This window comes from Hevea brasiliensis, chromosome 3 (assembly GCF_030052815.1).
Source record: "Hevea brasiliensis isolate MT/VB/25A 57/8 chromosome 3, ASM3005281v1, whole genome shotgun sequence".
NCBI classification, from domain to species: Eukaryota; Viridiplantae; Streptophyta; class Magnoliopsida; order Malpighiales; family Euphorbiaceae; genus Hevea; species Hevea brasiliensis.
The window spans coordinates 4,502,851-4,523,420 of record NC_079495.1 but is presented as its reverse complement, the minus strand read 5'-3'; the positions used below and the strand labels follow the sequence as shown (position 1 = coordinate 4,523,420).

The window sequence follows — 20,570 nt, the reverse complement described above, 5'->3', positions numbered from 1 at the left end:
TCTCCCTTCATTGCTATTAAATATTTCCGAAACCCATTGGCTGTGAATCAATTAAATCGATTGTTTCAAGTTAGAAAATCCCCAAATTCTTCATTTCTGTTATTTCTCTAAATCTGTCGAAAGAAACCATTTGCTGTTGGATTTTTTTTGCGCTTGATATCGATTCGCACTCTCTATCTCTGCAAATCTCAGGTACAAAATCTAAAACTTTAATGGAATCTTGTTTTACATTGTGTTTGAGCATGTCTCGTTTGTTTTGATTTCACAATGTGCTGTTGGACTTTTTTGGGGACTATTCTGTTTGTTCTGCTTTCGTTTGTTTGTTCTGATTATTTTTTTTAATATTAGCATTACGTCAAAATGTGGTATATAATTATGAATCGGTTGCCATGGATTCTTAAGAACTAGAGTATCTCTTACTGTTTGTTCTATTTTTTATGACATTGTGCTAAGTTGTGTTAGAAATATGTTGATGTACTTCGAATGATTATATATATTGGCTGCTCACATTGTTGAATTTGTGAACTCAGTTTACACTGTCCTTACGGCCTAATTTTATTCTGGGTTGGTTATGGCGCGAGAAAAAGGAAAAGGCAAAGCAAAAATCCCCACATATTCATCGTCTTCAGACTCCACTGACGCAAGTGTTCCTGCGTCTCCTCCTCCACAAAAAGATGCTCCTCTGGTAATTGGAAAATTAAAAGAGACACCCAAGAAAAGAACCAGTGAGCCTGTACAAGAAAAAGGAACCAAAAAGAAAAAGACTTTAAAAGCTCCAGTTGTGCATATGGAGAGGGCCATTCATGAGCCAAGGTATATCCACTGGCCTTCTTTTATTGAAGTTTCTGTTCCTTTACAATCCTTATTTGAATATCAAAAATGGGATAAATTGTGCTCTGACACTGAAGGAGTATATGTGGACTTAGTTCAAGAATTCTATAAGAATTTAAGGGTTGATGATTCTGACAAAGATGAGTCTTTTAAGGTGAAAATGAAAGGGAAAGTCTATGAAGTGACAGTTGATAGATTAGCTAAAGCCCTAGGAATCCCAAACAGTGGGAATAAAATTTGTTCTCACAAAGATGTTTTTGCTGTTGGTGGATTTAACAAAAGAGATTTTGAGGCTGAAGTATTTAAAGGGGAAGTAAAGGATAAAACTAGCATTACCCATGCTCATCAACACATCAAAATTCTTCATAGTTTTATCATCTATGTGTTGAATCCTAGAACTGGCAGTCCAAACTATTTAAGTACCCTTGATCTCTGCATAATTTGGCATATTGTGAATCAAATTGAATTTAATCTTGCCTACTTTATGCTGAAGCAAATCATGAAATGGAAACCACCTTACAAGCTACCCTATGCCCATCTTCTTAATGGTCTATTTAGAGACTTTGGGATACCTTTGGAAACTGAGAAACTTAGAACAAATATGATCCCAATCACAAGTCTGCAAAAAGATGATGATGGTAGAAAACTTATATTCAAACAAGGTGCTAGTTCCAAGGATAGTGCAAGCGGTACTGTAAATGTTGAAGGAATTCTGGAAGAAGAGAACAACTTGAGGGAATTTGTTGAAATTGAACTTGGAGAAATACAAAAGTTTAGAGCTTTTCAAATTGTTCTTATGAATGCTCTTGATTCTAAAGTTGATGGCACTTTGATGTTAATGTACAAAATTGTGGAAGAATTGTTTAAAATCAAAGTTCATCTGGGTATTTCAACCACTGTGGCTGGAGAAACCAGTAAGACTGCTACTGTTCTATTCCTCAAACAGAAAAAGAAAAAGAAAAAGAGGAAGAGAAAGAAGAAGAGGAAGAACAAGAAACAGAAGAGGAGGAAGAAGAAGAAACAGAAGAGGAAGAAAAAGAAACAGAAGAAGAAGAAGAGAAAGAGGAAGAAAAGGAAGAAGAGGAAGAAGATGAAACTAAAAAAGATGAAGATGATTCTGATGATGGAAATGGTAATGGAGGCAGCAAAGAAGGCAGTGGGAAGGATATGAGTGACTCAGAATTTGAGGCAGAACCACAGACTCCTGCTCCTGCTGCTCCTGCAAAAGACAAGGCAAAAACAGCTCAAAAGGAACAAAGAAGCCAGCAGAAAGAGAAAACTAGTAAACCATCTGGCAAAAAGACTAAAACTGGTAAAAAGTTGACAGCAGAATCTGGTACTACTGCTGCAACTGAGTTAGCAGCTGGCCCCATTATTCCCTTGACACCAGGAACTGAAATGGCTGCTGCAATTCTTCAAACCTTAAGTGATAAACCTGTCAAGCCGAAAAAGTTGAAGATGGCTGCTCCAAAACCAATCAGAAGAAGCTCTAGGCTAAAAGGCTAAACAACCATTCTGCATATTTGATGATTACATTTTGTCTAAACAGTCTGTCTCTTAATTTGCTACTTAGTTTGCTACTTTTGGTTTTTCTGAACTTTACATTAGTTTGCTATGTCAGTTACTGCTTTGACTGTTTATTCACTACACTTAAACTGGATTTTGATTTATATACATGTGCATGATTTCTCCCATTATTTTTTTTTGATGCTGACAAAAAGGGGGAGAAAATGAATGAGTAATCTTGAAGATATAACTTGTTGTTGATATAGCTTGTGATTACTTGTGGTTGATATAGTTTGTGAATAGTATATTGTTGATATAACTTTATGGTGTGCATATTGTTGATATAACTTGTGAAAGATATACAGTTTGTGATTAGTGTGCATATTGTGCATATTTAGTTAGTATCTTTAGTCACACTTGACTCCTTAAGAAAATGCTTATGAATATTTCATTGAAATTATTAAGGGGGAGTTATTTGTGATTAATTGTTGATATAAGCACATACATAGGGGGAGTTATTCTCACATATACTTTCATATACATACTCACACTTATTAACATTTACATGGTGATTCAATTGAGTTTTGTCATCATCAAAAAGGGGGAGATTGTTGACCCCACAAGCTCAAAGGAGCATAGATTTTGATGATACCAAAACTCAACTAGAATCAAACTAACATTATTTTAAGTGTTGTGTATCTCAAAGAAAAAGACACAACGATTTCATGATGGATTCGTGCTTCTGAAGAAAGGATGATACTCTAAGGATAACACAGGACGAATCAAAGGAGATAAAAGAAGAAAAGGTTACCTTCCAAGGCTGCATTGAAAATCAGAATTGAAGGTACATATAGTATAAAAGTTAAGTTTTATTTTTAGGATTACTTGTGAAAAGAATTGAGGAGTAAAAGTCAATGATGCTTATTTTCAATCCCTCAAAAGATTTTTTCTTTTAAATATCATTATTGGCCTAAAAAAAGTATTTGACTATGATTTGGTGTAAAGTTTTATAGTTTTGAAAGTTATGCAGAAAAGTTTTCCTGGTATGCTAACTGGTTTGCTACTTATTTTAGTATGCTAACTGGTTTGTTATTTTCTCAAGCATGCTAACTGTCTCAACTCTGCACAACATCGCAGAAAACGACAAAATAACGGCTATTTTCTTGAAATTCGTATCTGTAACGTTCAAATGAGTTCTCCAATGGTAAAAAACGTTCCAAAGCTATAAATATACCTACCTTTGGCCATTTTGCACTTAATGAAAGACTCTCCACTGTTCAAAATCATAAAAGCTTTCATTCAAAGTGTTCAAAGTGTTTTATTGCTCTTCATTGGCTTATTTACTCAACTCTTCTTTATAGATTCTGTTGTATTGAGTGAGAGTGAGTTTTAAACACATTATTATCATTTATGAGAGGTTATTCAAGCACCTATTGAAGCTTGGTTGTGAAAAGTGTTTGGGATAACACTTGGTAGAAGTGTGAAGCTACTTGTAAAAGCTTTGGTGAGAAGATTTGTAAAGGGCTTTTGTCTCTTGCCTTTAAAAGAGAAGAATAGTGAAGTGAAGACTCAAAGTGGGATCTTTGAGAGAGTGGATGTAGGCTAGTTGAAGCCGAACCACTATAAAAATTTCAGTGTTCATTTTCTCAACCTTTGCTCTTTACATTTATGCATTTTAACTTTATGATTGATATGCTTTTGCTGATATGAAAGTTGATATTGTTTGCTGATAACCTTGGCAACCGAGAAAATTAGTTTCTTGCTAAATCTGTGACATCGATATAATCGCTTGTTATTTGATTTCTTTGTCGGTTAGTATATCCGGTATCTTGCTCTGCAGTTCTTGTGTTAAAAACTTATTCAGATTATCGATATCTCCTTTGAATCTTGATATAATTTGTTAGATCGATATCGATTGCATATAGCCTAACTTTGAATCAACTTGTCAATAGAGCTGTATTGTTCATATTTCACATTAGTCAATTGATTTGAACCTAGCTGCAATTTTCAAAGGTTTTGAGTAAGAACCGAAAATTGTTTTTAAAGTCCAATTCACCCCCCTCTTAGACATATTTTGAGACATCATAATTAAATATAATTTTATCAAACACTTAATATAAAATGGCTATCATCAACTATTAGTTATCAGCTATCAACTAATAATAATAATTATTAATTAATAATTATCAGTTATATTCAACAATTAAACTAAATAAGCCCTTAATTATTTAGGCGACGTTAGCATCAAACATAGTGTCGATTTAGAGTTAACATCAACGCATTAGATTAGTGTTACATCATTGATATTTAATTCCAATAATAGTTTATTCTGTGCTAAATAAAATGTAAATAGTAAAAAGTATTAAAATATAATTTTTCTTAAAAGATAATAAAATTAAATATAATATTTTTTACGGTGAAATAATATTTTTTTTACAGTTATATGATTTAAAATATGAATTAATTTTTTAACTAAATCTCAATAGACGATCGATGACATCAACTGAACTTAACAGTCTTTTACAATGCACTAGCGAATTTCTATGGAGATCGTTCAAGTACACCCGTCCTCTGAAGCTTCTGAAGCCGATCCCACTCAACAGCCTCCTGTAAAGACAACACGACGCCGTTATTTCACCGGAGACGGACCTATTCCCGCTAACAAGCGGGTCCGGATACCACCTATCTGTGTCCCCGCCATTTGCCGCCTCAAACAGGAATTGGGTCTTCGTTCCGACGGTGAAATCGTCCAATGGCTCATCCACGAGGCCCGACCCCAACTCGTCCCTGCTACCATATCACCACCCCACTCTCGCCCATCTAGCAACGCTCTCAACCACTCCCTTCCTAAACCCCTCTGCATGGAGTACCTCAACGAAGATAAGCTCGCGTCTTATCTTCCAGTTGCCACTGCCGGTGGTACGTCTGCAATTAAGCCGGTCAGGGCGACTGTGGTTCAGGCGTCGACTGTGCTCTTCGATACTCCGGCAACACTGGGTACGAAGTTATCCGTATCCTTTTTCTTTTCAATCTCAAGCTTTTTTCGCAGAAGTACTAATCTTGTTTGAATTGTGTAATAGTGGTTTCTTCGCTTCCCAAGAAGTATTGGAACACTAATAATATTTTGAGTAATTTCATGGATAGTTATTTTCATTATTGGCTCATTTAGTTTGAAAACTGTAGTTTGATTTGATTTGATTTCTTCGTATTCTGTTTGTTTCAATAATCATTAGCTTAAATATCAACGGATGAATTGCTTGTCTTTTATAAATGTCAACAGATGAATTGCTTGTCTTTTATCTGATTGCTTAAATCAGGTTTGAATAATTCAATCACCACCAACGGGGGTCTTTTTTCCTTTCCCTTCCAAGCAGATAAAGCAGAAAGACTAATTGCTGGGGCTGCTGCGTATGGGTCGCAAATGGTGGTATTTCCAGAAGCATTTCTTGGCGGTCACCCAAGGTATATGGCAACAGATGTTGATTTGCAGAAGTATTCTGCCTCCGCTATAGATGTGCCTGGTGAGACCACTTTCCATCAAAATTGTATCTTTCTTTAGGGTCAAGTTGTTTGAACTTTGCAATTCACTTGTGTCAAGTATATGCAGGCCCTGAAGTTGATGGGCTTGCAAAAATTGCTGGTAAATATAAAGTGCACTTAGTAATGGGAGTGGTGGAGAGAGATGGACTCTATCTCTTTAGTACAATTCTGTTTTTTGATTCCATGGGGCAGCACCTTGGACATCACCGCAAGCTAATGCCAATGGCATCAGAGAGTGCAGTGTGGTTTTCAGGAGAGAAAACATCACTACCAGTATATAAGACCACAATTGGGAAAGTTGGCGGCTTGGTATCTTGGGACAACAAATCACCACTTCTGAGAACTGAATTATATGCTAAAGGTATACTTCTTCCCGTTGTTGATTTGTGAAAGTTAAAATTACAGTTCGTGTACAATGTGGACAAGTGTCATTATGTGTCATTCTCTTATGTCCTGTTTTGCTAATAAATTGCTGTTCTTTTGTTTATTTATTTATTTATTTTGCACTGAAAAATGTAGGTGTTGAAATATATTGTATACCTTCTGCTGATGCAAGGGAAATATGGAAGGCATCTATGATCCATGTTGCCGTGGAAGGTGGCTGCTTTGTTCTTTCTGCAAACCAATTTAGCCGAGGGAGAGACAGTCCACTACCACTGGGAAATTCAGATAGTGATACAGCACTAGATGAAATAACAAGTGCTGGGGGTAGTTTAATTGTTTCGCCGTCAGGGACCATCTTGGCAGGACCTAATTACCAAGGAGAGTGTCTTATCTCAGCTGATATGGGTATGATTGCCATCGTCTTTATATTAACACATTTTCCTGCTGTTAATATTAAACTTCAACACTATGTTCGTGATGTTCTGACCATTGCTTTACTATTCCAGACCTCGAAGAGATCGGTCGAGCAAAGACAGAATTTGGCGGAGTTAGGAATAATCTCAACCCAAACCATGTTGGTTGGACTACAAGTGGATCGAATCCAATTTCTTTAGCAACAGATGTGAAAGCAGAAGTTCCCAAGCAGCTTTCATGGTGACTCGGCTGTGTAGAAATTGTTAGGTCTAGAATTAACTTGTCTTAATCTTACAAGGGCAATGACTAGTTTAGATTTTGCTTATCACTTATCATGTGTATAAAGTTTGGGTAAACGAGTAATCAGAATATGCCTGGTATTACAGTAACTTCATGCATTGCGTAGTTGCCTTTCTTAGCAACCTTGATGTTCGGAGCTTGTTTTGCAGGTTAGACTTGGCTTTTATGGCTCAGTCGATACATTGGTTGGATGTAGTTCAGAATGCGGTAATTTCATTCCTCTGAATGGGAAAATCTGGATCCAAGAAATGGTAATTGGAATTTCTTGGTTGCAGGACAAACTACAGAGGTTCTCAATTCTCATATTCCATTTGGATCAGGCACATTTAAATTATGGGTAGCTAAACATATCAAATGACCGTTAAAACAGCTAAGAAGAAGACAACATATCAAAGCATAATTTAAATGCTTCTAGCATGTTAACCTTTGTACCAGAAGCTTTTGTACAGGAAAACTTGGCAATGATGATCAAAACGTTTTTTTTTCTACAAGTACCCGTAAACACAAACGATCTAGCTAATTGCCAAAAGTTAAATGCATGGTGTGAAGCGATTGCTGCAGCTTTAGTGGCTCGAAAATGGCAAGTAGATTAATCGACAAAAAATTACTTCTCGCTGCCTAATTCTTCTTGCTTTAGGCCTCTAACTAGTGATGCCTCAAGATTACTCCCTGCTTTACTCACCACTTGGATTTTCTTCCATTAATGCCCTCGCCTAGTCTTGATTTTGAAGCATTCCCTGGAGCTGTAGGGGGTCTCTCTTGAGCTGCATTGTTGGGATCTCGCAGAGGCCGCTGCCCTACTTGGCGGGTAGGACTACCATAACTTCTAGCAGAATCTATCCTAGAACTAGACAACAAATAGTCCCTGACACCCTTCACTGTTTGATATCCATGCATTTCATCTGCAAGTTCATCTGCATAACTTTTTCCTTGCAGATGTCTTTCAAGTTCAGATAATCCCCCCCAGTCCATCCCATCCCCTGTAATTGAGAGCCTCTCATTTTGGGTGCTCCATTCAACTCCATCTGATACGCTTCTTTGCAGAGAAGTACTTCTCCTAGGTGCTTTGCTCGAGGTAGACTTCCTCCCTTTGATTTCTTCTTCATCAATTGCCGCCTTCCTCAAATCACAAGGAGTTCCAGAAGGATATGTCCATTTGTAGCTTTTATTATTGTTGTCCATATTCAATTCTATGGAATGAAGATCACTGTCAGCTGAGTCATCCTCACATTCTACCCCATCTTCTACTTCTCCTCCATCATCCTCATTTACCTCATTCTGATGGGACAATGAACGAGCTTTATTCAAATAAGCTGCAATCTCTTCATTCACATGATAAGCAGCACGACCTTTTTCTTTGGCTCTTTTGGGTCCTATAAAAGCTTCAAGTTGATTCCTCAGTTTGTCTACAGCTGCATTCTTCTCCTCAAGTTGATATTTAGCTTCTGAAAGTTTCATATGTACTCTCTCCTCACGTAATACATCAGCCAACTGCATCATCTCCCTTTTCTTCTCAACCTCTGCACAAAGTTTAGCTGATTCTCTCTTCAGTTCTTCAACTTCAGCTTTATCTTCACCTATATCCCTCGCTAATTCATCACATACTTGCTCCATTACAACTCTTGCTCTCTTCTCATTCTCAAGTTCTTTCACTGCCTTCAACAGAGAAGACTTTGTCTCAGCTAGTTCTTTCCCAAGCTTCTTGTTCAAACTTTCAAGCCTTCTTCTCAGCTTTTTCTCTACCTCAAGTTCTCCAGCAATGGACTCAATAGCAGCTTCAACCACTTTCTGCTCCTTGTTTTTCCATGCTGCCTTTTCTTCAGCAAAGCACTTCATTAAATAGTTCATATCATTCTGGTCTGAACGCTGTTCTTGGATAACATGATTGACCTGCAAGCGAGCCCTCTCAAGCTCAGCATGGAGAGCTGAGATAAGAGACATGCTTGATGAAGGCCGATCTTCATTACCCCAGACACGGTTGATAATTTTAAGCAATTCTTTAGATGTGGTCAAAGCATTACTGACATCCTTCAGATGAGTCTTAGCTCCAATAGTAGATCCGGTAGGAGTTTGGGCTCGAGATCTAGTATCAATCTGCATTACGGAAGAAAACATAAATAGGTTTCAAGCATCTACCCATGCAAATATATATATATAGACTAGTGATAATAACCAAAGGAATATTGATATTATAAACTGAATCATCTAACACTAAATTATTAAATGGGGAAACAAATTTTATGGCATTTATTAAATGAGATGTTCGATGAGCAAAAACAGGGGCATTTCCTATCAGAAAGCCATCATAACACCTCTAATAAAAGTTGCATTATTAGTCTCAAGTACCTCCATTAAACTGGCATTGCTAATAGAATCAAATGCCCCAACACAGTGGTCTGTAAGCCTAAGCCTTTGAGAAATTGATGACACTCTTCTATGGCGACTGCCAGTTCCAGATCGATCCATCCTCTACGAAATAATCATAACAATTATTGAACAAGAAAACCAACGATTTAGGTTCATGAATTACCAATGATAAAAGAAAATTAAAAATTAAGTCTAGCTCAGATACAATCGCACAACTTCTGGCGCCTTATGGTTGTGCTACATTCTGAGGCATGACAATACAATGTCACAAATGAAGCTTATAAAAGCTCAATCAATTAACAAAACTCCACAAAAGCGCAAGGTTTTCAAATTCCAAAGAGTTGGCATTCAACTGCTATGCGCATAGAGCATAAACATATTTGGCATCCCAAAATGTTGATTCCCAATCAAAATAATACCCTTTTTCTCAAGTTTAAGAGCTTCAACTATTTTTCTGTTACCAAAGGAATGTATGATCAATAAAGGAAAAAATATATATATACATGATCATAAAAATTTTCTTTCTCTGTTTCCTCAAAAGAAAAAAAATCCTTTCTTTGTTTTCATTTTTCCATTTTTCTTTTCTGAGAAGACCTTAGAGCTTCTCAAATAACCCATCACACCGAATCAAACACAACTGCCACTCATCTTAGAGAACCAAACTAACAGTTTGATTAAGATTCCATAACTCAAATTTCCTTTCCATTCCCCACTTTCTTTACCTAACCAAAAAATTCCACATGAAAACATATTTTCCCTTCTCTCCTCCCCCCCCCTCCCTCTCCCCTACACCACCCCCAACCCCCCCCCCCCCCCCCCCCTTTAAGCCATTCTGCTTTAGCAATAGCAATACCTAAACTTCTTTGGAGATTATGAACAAAACATGAGATAACAAACATTAAAAAAATTAAAACCCACCTCGGAGACGGGACTATGAGATGGATCAGACAAATGGGGAGGCAAAGAACCCGAATGCACAGACCTGTTCGCCCTCTCTCTGGCTCTCGCCCCTTTTCTTAACCTCCTCTCCTCCGACGCCACAACCTCCTTCATTTTCGGCGATGGCATCTCATTCATCTCCCACAGCGTCGCCGCCAACTTTCTCGCGGAAACTGGCGCCGCCTGCTGCTGCAGCTTCCCCTTGACAACACCGCCGTTTAGTGAGGCAGCGTACTTGGGAGAGTCCACGGCACGCAATGCCGACGATGGGGTCCTCGCCGTTCCCATCAGCTTCCACGTGGGCACAGGCGTACTGGATCCGCCCCTTTTCCCGACCAAAATTGCTCTCTTAAATCTGTAGTTTTGAATAATCGAAGACGAAGAAGACGCCGAAGAGGAACACCCACGTTTCCTTATTTTTCCTGGAAGCAATTCTTCCATGGCGGCCCGACTTTGCCTTGGCATTATCAAATTCTATTACCTCTCTAGCTTCCCACTTTAGATCTTACCAATCTTTCAAATAAAAAAATTTCAAAAAAAAAAAAAAAAACAAGAATCAATCAATCAGAACTTCACACTTCCACTTGGTAAAGCAACCAAAGCTCAAATTTTGAAACCATATTCTTGACTAAAAAAGAAAAACCACAAAAATTTTGAAAGAAATGAAAAGATAAAACTAGCAATAGCTTACTGTTAAGCTTCATGGCTCCTTGGATTTGAATTTGAAACTGAGTGAAGATGGGATGGGAGTGGTTTTGAGAGAGATGAATTGGGAAATGTGAAAGGCAGAGAAATGATAATGGGAGAGAAAGACTTTGAAGAGGAAAAGAACCCTATAAAAGAGATTTGAGAGCTTTTCCTTTTCTTGCACTACCACTCATCTACTGCTAGTCTCAGCTTGTGACTTTGATCGGTACAGACTGTACACTAGTACTCCGAGGGTGTAAAGTGCAGGTGGGTAGAGTTATTATCCAATGCAGACAAAACTAACATAAGCGCTGACACGTGGTTAGTGCTGCCTGTGGTGTGGTTTGTCACATCAGTAGGCCACTTGTTACTGTAGCAAATCTGATTTGGTGATGAAACCCGCTCGGACGTTAAACAAGAAAAATCCAGACAATAAAATTTAGAAAATTCTGTAAATTATTTTTTTTCTTAAAAAGTAATAAAATTACCGGATAGTCCTTAGACTTTCAAATTATTCTAAATAATCCCTCTCCATTTTTAAAATCTTTTGCCGTTTTTTCCGTTTGCGTGCTGGATGGATACGTTTCCCATGCATTTGAATGTTCAAAATAAATGCAGAATTGAAAATTTATTTAAATTTATTTTTTAAAAATATTTTCAACATACTAATTTTATATAATAAATAATAACTTTATAATTATATTTAATATAATAATTTTTTATTTATATTTTTATTAAAATATATAATATATTTATATTTTATATATAATTACCCTTAAAATAATATTTATTATTATGTAAATTAAATAATTTAGAATGACAAAATATAATAAATTTAATAAATAAGGGTGAAATAATTATTTTGTGAGGATAGAGAAATAAAAAGTAGAAATATGAAAAATTAAAGGCTCCGCTATCTACTTGCATGAATTTAAATTTTATATATTCAGAGAGAGAGACTTACATGATGTATCTTTTAAGGATAATAATCGGTAAGATATTTATGAAAATTATTAAATTTAAATTTAAATTAAATTAATATTTATATTATTTAAATTATATCAAATCTGATTATAATTTATCATCAATTATATGAATTCATCTCAAAAAGCGATTATTATTACTTGATATTCAAATGCATAATTTAAAACTTGATTATTATTACCCGAATGATATTCGAATTCGTAATTTATATAAAAGATATTTTAATTAATAATTTATATTTTAAAATTTTAATAACTCCATAATATATTTAAATTCTATTAACTCCATAAAATATTTAAATTCTATTTATTGAATATATAATATATATAAAAATATATAAACATTATTATAAAAACATAAATTTTATATTTAACTAATTATTTATATAAATGAGTTCAGTAATGGGTATCCAATATATAAAATACGAATTTGATTGGAGCCCAACACGAATGTTATTTGTGGAACATAAATTCATTCCAAACCCAATTATGTATTATTCAAATTTGTCCTATTATAATTCGGTTGGGTTAGATATCCCCAAATACTTGATTCGTTGCCATCCTTACTTAAAACTGTAACATAGTGTCTCTAAAAAAACTTTGCTTACTAAGTAATAAAAATAATTTTTTTAATTATTATATAAATATTTTATTTTTCTTTAATTATAATTATTTCATGGTCTAATTAATAAAAAATTTTGTTTTTATTGTAATATTAATTGTCATTAATTATCATAATTGTGATTATGTAGAAGACTAATAATGGTTTTGCACTAAAAAAAAAAGTCTTTTTTTTATTAATTTTAATCATTGCACATATTTATTTATGAGGCTACATTGAGTGATCATCTGAATGTTACAACAATATCAGCAAAATATGATAATACACGTATTAATACCAGCAATGTGTCCATAAACCCGAATAGCTTTGTTAAACTATCCTGGTTTTCTTCTTTGTTATGTTCCTAGATCAGCCAACAGGTGCGCAAATTGAGTGACAAATGCTATTAGGGAAGGTGTTCTTAGTCTTGATTGGATCTCCTATCCCCACCCTCAACTTGCTAATTTGTTAGCAGAGGATGGTGTTGTTTCCAGATTCTGTTGATTGAATGAATGAATATCTTTCTGATAAAAAAAATGTGTCTGTAATTTATATGTAGAGACCTCCACTTATTTTTTATTCAATATTTACAAAGTGCTGAAAAAAGAGAGCACAAAATCATGTCATGCATTAGACTAAAACGTAATTGATCAATTAAATAACATTTGAAAACCTATAGCAGCATAAGTAGGAAAAATGGCACTAGAAATAATATTATTTCCATAAAGTAGAGATTCAGAAACAGGTTCACAAATATATTCAAATATCTACTAGAAGGGGCAGCAATGAAAGTGATAATAAATACAAAAGTTATGGTTAATAAGGTAAGCATCATCAAAACACCAAACCATCCAATGTAAAGACGGTTTTCAGTGTTGGTTATCCAATTACAGAAATGACCCATAGACTTTCACTTTCGTGTCTCTCTAAAATTGCAGTCATGATAAAATCTTGGTTTATTTAATCATCAGGGACTCCCAAACGCATAAATTCTCAATAAAACAAAATAGACAATTGAGGGCTAGGTAAATAATTCTTGACTATTTATATTTAAAATTGACTAAATATTAATTATATTTTGTAACAACCCGAAATTTTTAAAATTATAAATAAAATAAAAAAGGAAATATTATGCTATTAATATTATAGGATTTATTTGAATTGATTTTAAAAATAAAGGAAGAAAATAATAATAATAAATTGATAATAAATAAATTAATTAAAGTTAATTTATTAAATGAGAATAAAATAATTAAATTTTCCTAAACTATATTTATTTTTATCATTACTAGAATTTTATTATACTTTAACATAATAAAATAATTTTGGACCTAATTGTAAATCTCTAAGAAGTTGAGGGACTAATAGTGTAATTAGAAGTTAAAAAAAAAAAAACTCAAAAACGCTGTGCAGGACCCCCACCCCCCAACTCTCTCTTTCTCCCTCCCTTTTTCCTTCATTTCCGGCCACCACTCACGTCAACCATCACCCACCAAGGTTCCAACTGCCTCCCTCAGCCGCTTCAGCACCGACCGACCCTTCCCCATCTGTTATGAACGCTGGCATAGCCTTCCACCGTCGCCAGAAAGGAGGAAGAGAGAGGTGGGCGCTTGGGCGAGGCTGCGACTTCCAAGTTTCGCCCCGATGTCGTCCGGCGATTGTTTCCGACAAGGCACGGCCCATTCAACTCAAAACCCAACCAGCTTCAAAACCCAACCAGCCTTGCCTCCAATGATGGCCGAAGAGAGGAGATCCGACAAGGAAAAGTTGAGGGAAAATGAAATGGGTTTCGTCGGTTTCTGACCACTTTTTCGGTGATCCGACCATTGGATCGAAAATCCGAGACCATCGATAGATTCAGGGCGATGAAATCTTCGAGATAAGACCGGTCCCGCTCGATCAGACACCGTTTGAAAAAGACAATAATCAGACGGTCCAGATCGCTTAATGAGATTTTTAAACTTTTTCGATTCCCAAAATTTAAAAATAATTTTATGATAATTATTAACAAAATTTAGACTTAATTTATGTGCAATCGGATCAAGGATAGCTCACCGGCGCCGAAACTACATTTTTAGCCAGATCTGGCTGACTGACGGCCCATCTTAGAATGTGGTTAATATTATAGTCAATCCTAGTATTTTCAGACGTTCTGGACGCATTCCAAGTGTCAAAATTGGCATAGATAAACCCAAACTCTAAATTGCTCATTTCCAGCTAATACCGATTTAGAATAAAAAAATACATAAAATATTTATGGGTGATTAGAAAATTACAATTCCTTTTGCAATAGCTTTATAACTTTATTAAGGACCAAAGGACAAAATTTTAAAATTTGTAGAGCTTGTTTGAATGGATTTTTACAAAATGTCAATTATAGGGACTAAAATATAATTTTTTTAAATTTATGACTATTGTCTGATTTGGAGGGCCCATGAGGGGCCATATGATATTGATGAGATGTGATTGTGGAAATTGAGAATTTAGAAGTGTTATCTGAGCATTTTTGCAGGTTGAGTATGTCCTAGGTATAGAGAGAACTCTGCTGGATTTTCGGCACGACTTAGGGCATCTTTGGTCTTTTCTAAACTTGTATTGAGTCAAAAATATTAAACAATTATAATAAAATTGTCAGATGAGCCGGGACAGCCTTCCTCCTCCTCCCAGCCGCCGCAGTGACCTCAGTTAAAGTCAGTGAGTAAAATATTAATTTTAATTATAATTTCGATATTATCATATGTTCAAGCATGCCCATGCATCACTTATAAATATGTATCTATGTAGTTAAATACTAGGAATATTTTATATTGCATTCATAATTGATGAAGTACCATGAATGTTGTTTGTAGTAATTTGAAGCAGTGTGCGTGCGTTGGCGTGCGTGTGGTATGGTATTGGATATGGACAGGACGGATAGACACAGCTTGAGAGAAACTTGCTGGGACCCGGTCTTTTATGGATAAGTCGAGGTAGACACGGCTTGAGAGACACTCGCTAGGACCCCGCATTTGGTTTATTAAGCAAAAGTCCGGCTTGAGAGACACTTGCTGACAGAGGTTGGATTAAGAGAGCTGTATAGGAGATCAGCTCTCATATATGTATTGTTTAAACAATGTTGGGTGGGTGAGTACTCCAAATTGCCTTTTTGCTATTATGATGTGATTCATATGAAAACTATGAAGGTGTTGCATTCCACTCTTTAGAATGCATTAGCTTTAGATAGCTATAGAAATTGTAGTTAAAATCCATATTTTACTCTCTGAATCGAACGCTCACTCATGTTCACCTATTTTTTTCAGACTATTGGAGGAGTTCTTTTACAGAGCAACATGCTTTCTTCCTTGCAGGTTTAACGTTGGTTATTTAATTGTTTTATTATTTTTTCTAAATTTGAAATCTATAACTCCGCATGTGTTAGTAGTAGTATGGATTTTGTTAGAAATCGTATTAATTTAAATTATTGAGATTAATAAATGAAAATTTGTATGGTATTTAAACAATTTATAAGTGATGGTATCAGGGTTGAGCGGGGCTCCTCTGACTTCAATTTTTTATGGTTATCGGATTGGGTTGACCTGAATAAAAAAATATTTTATTTTATTTAATTTTATTTCCATGTTTGGCCTAAGTTTTTAGGCCTTGGTTATGGATTGAGAACAGTAAGACTTATTACGGGCCTTAGGGACTTTATGACGGCCCAGGTCCTAGTGCCGATCCTGCCCATAGGTTGGGTCGTGACATATTTAATAATAAATTACCATTTACATAGAAATTATGTATCCATACATTATATTTATTAGTAAATTATGTTATATAATGACACTTTTTCCATCAAGTAATTTCAATCATTAACAAAAGATAGTTTTTTTTAAGAAAAAAAATATTTGTTCAAAATAAAATTTTTTAAAAATTTTATCACTTTTTTAGTTTTTTTTAAAGAAAATTTTCTAAAAAAATTCAAGAAAAAAATTTTATTGAAAAATATTTTTTAAAAACAATATTTCTAAAAGGGCTTTTTTAAAAAATATATTTTAAAAATCACTTTTCCATTAATTTTTTTAAAATAACTTTAAAAAAAAATTATTTAAATAGTAATTCTAAAATATCATATTAAGATTGATTAATATGACTCAAATGTTCTGATTAATTGATCAGATAAATTTAAATTATTTTTATAAATAAAGTAATTTTACTATATTTTAAAGAAAATAAAAATAAAAACTATCATTAATTTATATATATAATAGAATTAAATAAATTATTTTTAATTAGTTATATAAAAAAATAATTAAAAATACACTATTAATTAAAATAGTGAAAATTTATGTAATCTAAATTAAAGAAATTGTGATTTAGAAAGATCTATATAGCTTTACATCCATTCCATCGCTAGAAAAAAAAAAAAAAAAAAAAAAAGAGATTCTATGTGTATGTAATCTTTGATCTTATAATAAAACAATTTTGGTCTTCACTTTATCAAGTTGACTCTGCTTGCTTTTAAGGAAAGAAATCTCCACAAAGAAGATGCCTAATTATTGAATCACTATGCCTACACCTTTGTTTCAAGGAGTTTTGAGTCTTACCATTTATCAACTTTCATTCCACCGTAACCAAGTAATAATTACTCCTCCATTTCGTAAAGATAAACTTACTTTTACTTCATATAAATTAAAATTATGTATATAATTAATATTATTAAATTAATAAATATTATTTAAAAAATATTTAACTTAATTTATAAAAATTAAATTTTATAAATATTTAAAATTTTAAATAGTTATGTATTTTAATTAAAGTACTAACATATAAATAATTAATGCATTTAACAAAAAATAACTTATAAGTATATTTATTATTAAAATAATTAAAAATACATTAAATAAATTTTGTAGTAAAATTTTAAAAGATAAGGGTGTATCTATTTTCACAAACTAATTTATTAGGGCCACAATCAATTTAATAAACAATTCATAAAGAGTCTAAAATATTCTTAAGTAAATTTTTTATAAATAAAAAAAATGTTTAAATCAAATTTAAAATAACTAGCTTTCCATTTTAATAGCCTATGTTATCTCTTTTTCTATCTTTAGTTGAAAGAATAAAAAAAATAACTTTTTTCTTTATTTTTATTTTTTAAAGATATTTGAATAGTATGATCTTTCAAAGTAGTTTTTGTAATTAATATCAATTGTTGAGTTATTTTGTGTTTAAAGTTCTCAAATTATATGTATTTATTAAAAAATAAAATGTATATGTTAATTTCTTTAATTAAAGTGTAATTAATAATTATTTAAACATTTAAATTTTCATTGATTTAATGTTTTTCTAAAAAAATTTTTAATGGATAATTCTGAAAATTATTTGCTTATGAATAACTAAATATTTATCAATATTAAAAAATTATTATACATAAAATAATGACAAAATAATTGATGCTTCATAAAAGTGTATTATTAACATTTTTCTTGATTAGAATCATCCTTTTGTATTATTTTTGTAAGTTATGGGATGATAATTTATAATTTCAGAAAAACAAGTTTATAGTGGCAATTTAAATAAAAATAAATTTTTTATTTTAATTAAAATATTTTAATAATTTATCTTCTTTAAATTAACTAATAAGTATGGGAGAAAATATAGGGTTTAAATATGAAATTAATTTTAAATGAGATTTCCATTTTATTTTGTTTTATTTAATTTATAAATGAGTAATATTTAAGGATATTTTAGTCTGTTATTAATTTTCGTTGTGACTCTAATATTTTGATTTATAAAAATAGAGACTCCTAAAAGTAAATATGAATAATATGGTAAAATATTTAGTTAAACTAATTTATAAATACTAAAATAAAAAAGTTAGTCTCCCTCGACTTTTTTTTTTTTTTTTAGCTTATAATCTTAGTTTGTAAGTGATATTAAAAATAACTAAAATAATAATATGGCCGAGTAATGAGTAATCGGGTAATGAGTAGTAAGCAATCATAATACCCTACACTCGAAGAAGAAGATCACTTGCCTTACAATACTAACAATACTCAGATCACACTTGAAGATAAGGATCTCGATATATCTGTCTTAATTAGAGTCTCATCTATACAAGGATATAATCAGTAAAACAGACTCCTAACACTACTTAACTACAAAACTCTTAATCATAATAGGAGACTATATCAAAAGCCTATGTAAATGTCCTATGCATACTAACAAGTTTTCCATTCATTCTATTTTTCATTTTTATTATTAACTTAAGTATCAGAGGAGTTGTGGTCATCTAATCCACTCAGTACTCTTCTTTTTTGCATATTTTATCACACGTCTGTTACCTGAGCTTATAAGTTAAGGCAAATTAGTCTTCTCTTAATATGCCCTCTACTTATATTGCTACATAAAAAATTAAATAATTCATATTATTAAATTATTCTTGAAATTAATAAATTTTACTTTTCAATGCTTATTAAATTGGAATATATAAGTAAGTTAGTAATAAATAAATTACTATTTTAATAAGGAAAGTAACATATAATTCGAGATAGATTAAAAAAAAAAAGTATTAGAGAGAATATTTTGTATTTATTGTTTGGGAATAATTTTCTTTAATTTTGAAGATCATAGTAATTGTTTTAATATTCTCATTGACATTCGTACATTATGAATTCAATAAAAAAAAATCTTTCTTTGAAAAATTACAATGAGTGGACTTTTGCCAATTTTTTATAAAAAATAAATGCTTCCAGCAATGTTATGCCCCAAATTCAAATTGAGGTCTGAAGATATCAACTAACTGGTTTTAAATATTATCAAATGAGTTTTAGTTTAGCTTAAAAAAAAAAAAAAGTTCACAACTGCATCAATCTTTTGATTTTGATTTGCTTAATTGGATTGTGGCTTTTAAGTGTCTGTATGGATTGTAATTTTAACTTCCTTTTTAAAAAATATCATTTTAACGTTAATTTTTTTTTAAATTATAAATTAATTTAAAATTAATTTTTAATAAATTTTAAATCAATAACTCAAATAACATTATTATTATTATTATTATTATTATTATTATTATTATTATTATTATTATTATTATTATTATTATTATTACTGCTTAGAGCTTGTTTAATTTAATGTTAGATACAATTAATACCAGATAACAAATAAATGTTTCTATTGGCTTGTGGTTGATAGTTAATAATAGCTAATTTATATTAAGTGTTTAATAAAATTTTATCTGGCTATTATTGTCAGTTTGTAAAATAACTGATGAAGGTATATGTATATATATAAAAAAGTAGATAAATAAAAATTAAATAATATAAGAAAATAATATTTTTTATCTTAAAAATAATAATTATTGATGGAAAATAACTCTAATTTCATAATTTTTTAAAATGTAGCCATTTAATTAGTATATTAACTAAACAGTAGCCATTGGGTACTTTTATCCAATAGATTTAGAGTAGCGGTTAGATATGAAATCTCCATCAAATTATTATTATTATTATTCAGAAAAGAAAGAAGCCAGAAAAGAAATTTTCTTGGAATCCAGCAAATGCAAGAACTGGTCAACAAAGCCGAACCAAAAATAAACGTCCAAACGGCATTACAAGATTTCTACACAACTGCTTGTAACCTTGTAGGATGAGATAATGCAATCACAGATAACAAACAAATATCAAAGAAGCAGCCATTTGAACAAAACAAAAAGAGACGAAGAAACCAAAGATCCCCACCCAATGCAGGCAAGGTAACTCTTGGATAATCTTGGGAAACTACAATATATCTACGACAAATTCTTACGACATGATTTCAATATTATTCAATTAAAATTTATGAATGATATATTTTTATATTATTATGCTTGACTTCACATCGTATACAAAGTAATTGAACTAACTGAGGAAAAATAACCCCACTAACCTCAATCATCCTCAATTTCAAATTTTCAATACCCAACCAAGAAAAAGAGTTTGCAGTCCAAACAACTTATCGATATTTTAGCCAACAGCCCAATCTCTATGGTTATTTCTATT

General features: G+C 32.4%; 2 protein-coding genes across 4 annotated transcripts; one reads left to right on the top strand and one right to left on the bottom strand.

Moving 5' to 3' along the window:
* Window positions 1-4,827: 4,827 nt before the first annotated feature.
* LOC110639704 (bifunctional nitrilase/nitrile hydratase NIT4B) lies at window positions 4,828-7,064 on the top strand. 3 transcript variants are annotated; one of them, XM_021790757.2, is made up of 5 exons: window positions 4,828-5,334; window positions 5,712-5,858; window positions 5,990-6,238; window positions 6,397-6,666; window positions 6,768-7,064. In XM_021790757.2, exons 1-5 carry the CDS (start codon window positions 4,881-4,883, stop codon window positions 6,917-6,919), a joined length of 1,272 nt encoding a protein of 423 aa, XP_021646449.2. In that variant the 5' UTR covers window positions 4,828-4,880; the 3' UTR covers window positions 6,920-7,064. The 3 variants fall into 3 exon arrangements, with proteins under 3 accessions (XP_021646449.2, XP_021646447.2, XP_021646446.2); XM_021790755.2 differs by having other exon boundaries at window positions 5,945-6,238; XM_021790754.2 differs by having other exon boundaries at window positions 5,936-6,238.
* A 288-nt stretch (window positions 7,065-7,352) lies between these two features.
* On the bottom strand, window positions 7,353-11,203 carry LOC110639703 (uncharacterized protein At5g41620). The gene is made up of 4 exons (XM_021790753.2): window positions 10,973-11,203; window positions 10,261-10,794; window positions 9,322-9,444; window positions 7,353-9,069 (listed from the first exon to the last, which is right to left on the bottom strand). Exons 2-4 carry the CDS (start codon window positions 10,744-10,746, stop codon window positions 7,654-7,656), a joined length of 2,025 nt encoding a protein of 674 aa, XP_021646445.2. The 5' UTR covers window positions 10,747-10,794; window positions 10,973-11,203; the 3' UTR covers window positions 7,353-7,653.
* Between the last annotated feature and the right edge of the window lie 9,367 nt (window positions 11,204-20,570).

What these genes read in the sequence shown, in the direction of transcription:
- LOC110639704 (XM_021790754.2), top strand. Translation starts at nt 4,881, where the DNA reads ATGGAGATCGTTCAAGTACACCCGTCCTCTGAAGCTTCTGAAGCCGAT. An exon ending in CGATACTCCGGCAACACTGG is followed by an intron (nt 5,335 to 5,711) that starts GTACGAAGTTAT and finishes CCTTCCAAGCAG; the next exon opens with ATAAAGCAGAAAGACTAATT. An exon ending in AACTGAATTATATGCTAAAG is followed by an intron (nt 6,239 to 6,396) that starts GTATACTTCTTC and finishes TGAAAAATGTAG; the next exon opens with GTGTTGAAATATATTGTATA.
- LOC110639703 (XM_021790753.2), bottom strand. Translation starts at nt 10,746, where the DNA reads ATGCCAAGGCAAAGTCGGGCCGCCATGGAAGAATTGCTTCCAGGAAAA. An exon ending in CTCATAGTCCCGTCTCCGAG is followed by an intron (nt 9,445 to 10,260) that starts GTGGGTTTTAAT and finishes ATTATTTCGTAG; the next exon opens with AGGATGGATCGATCTGGAAC. An exon ending in GCAATGCCAGTTTAATGGAG is followed by an intron (nt 9,070 to 9,321) that starts GTACTTGAGACT and finishes TCCGTAATGCAG; the next exon opens with ATTGATACTAGATCTCGAGC.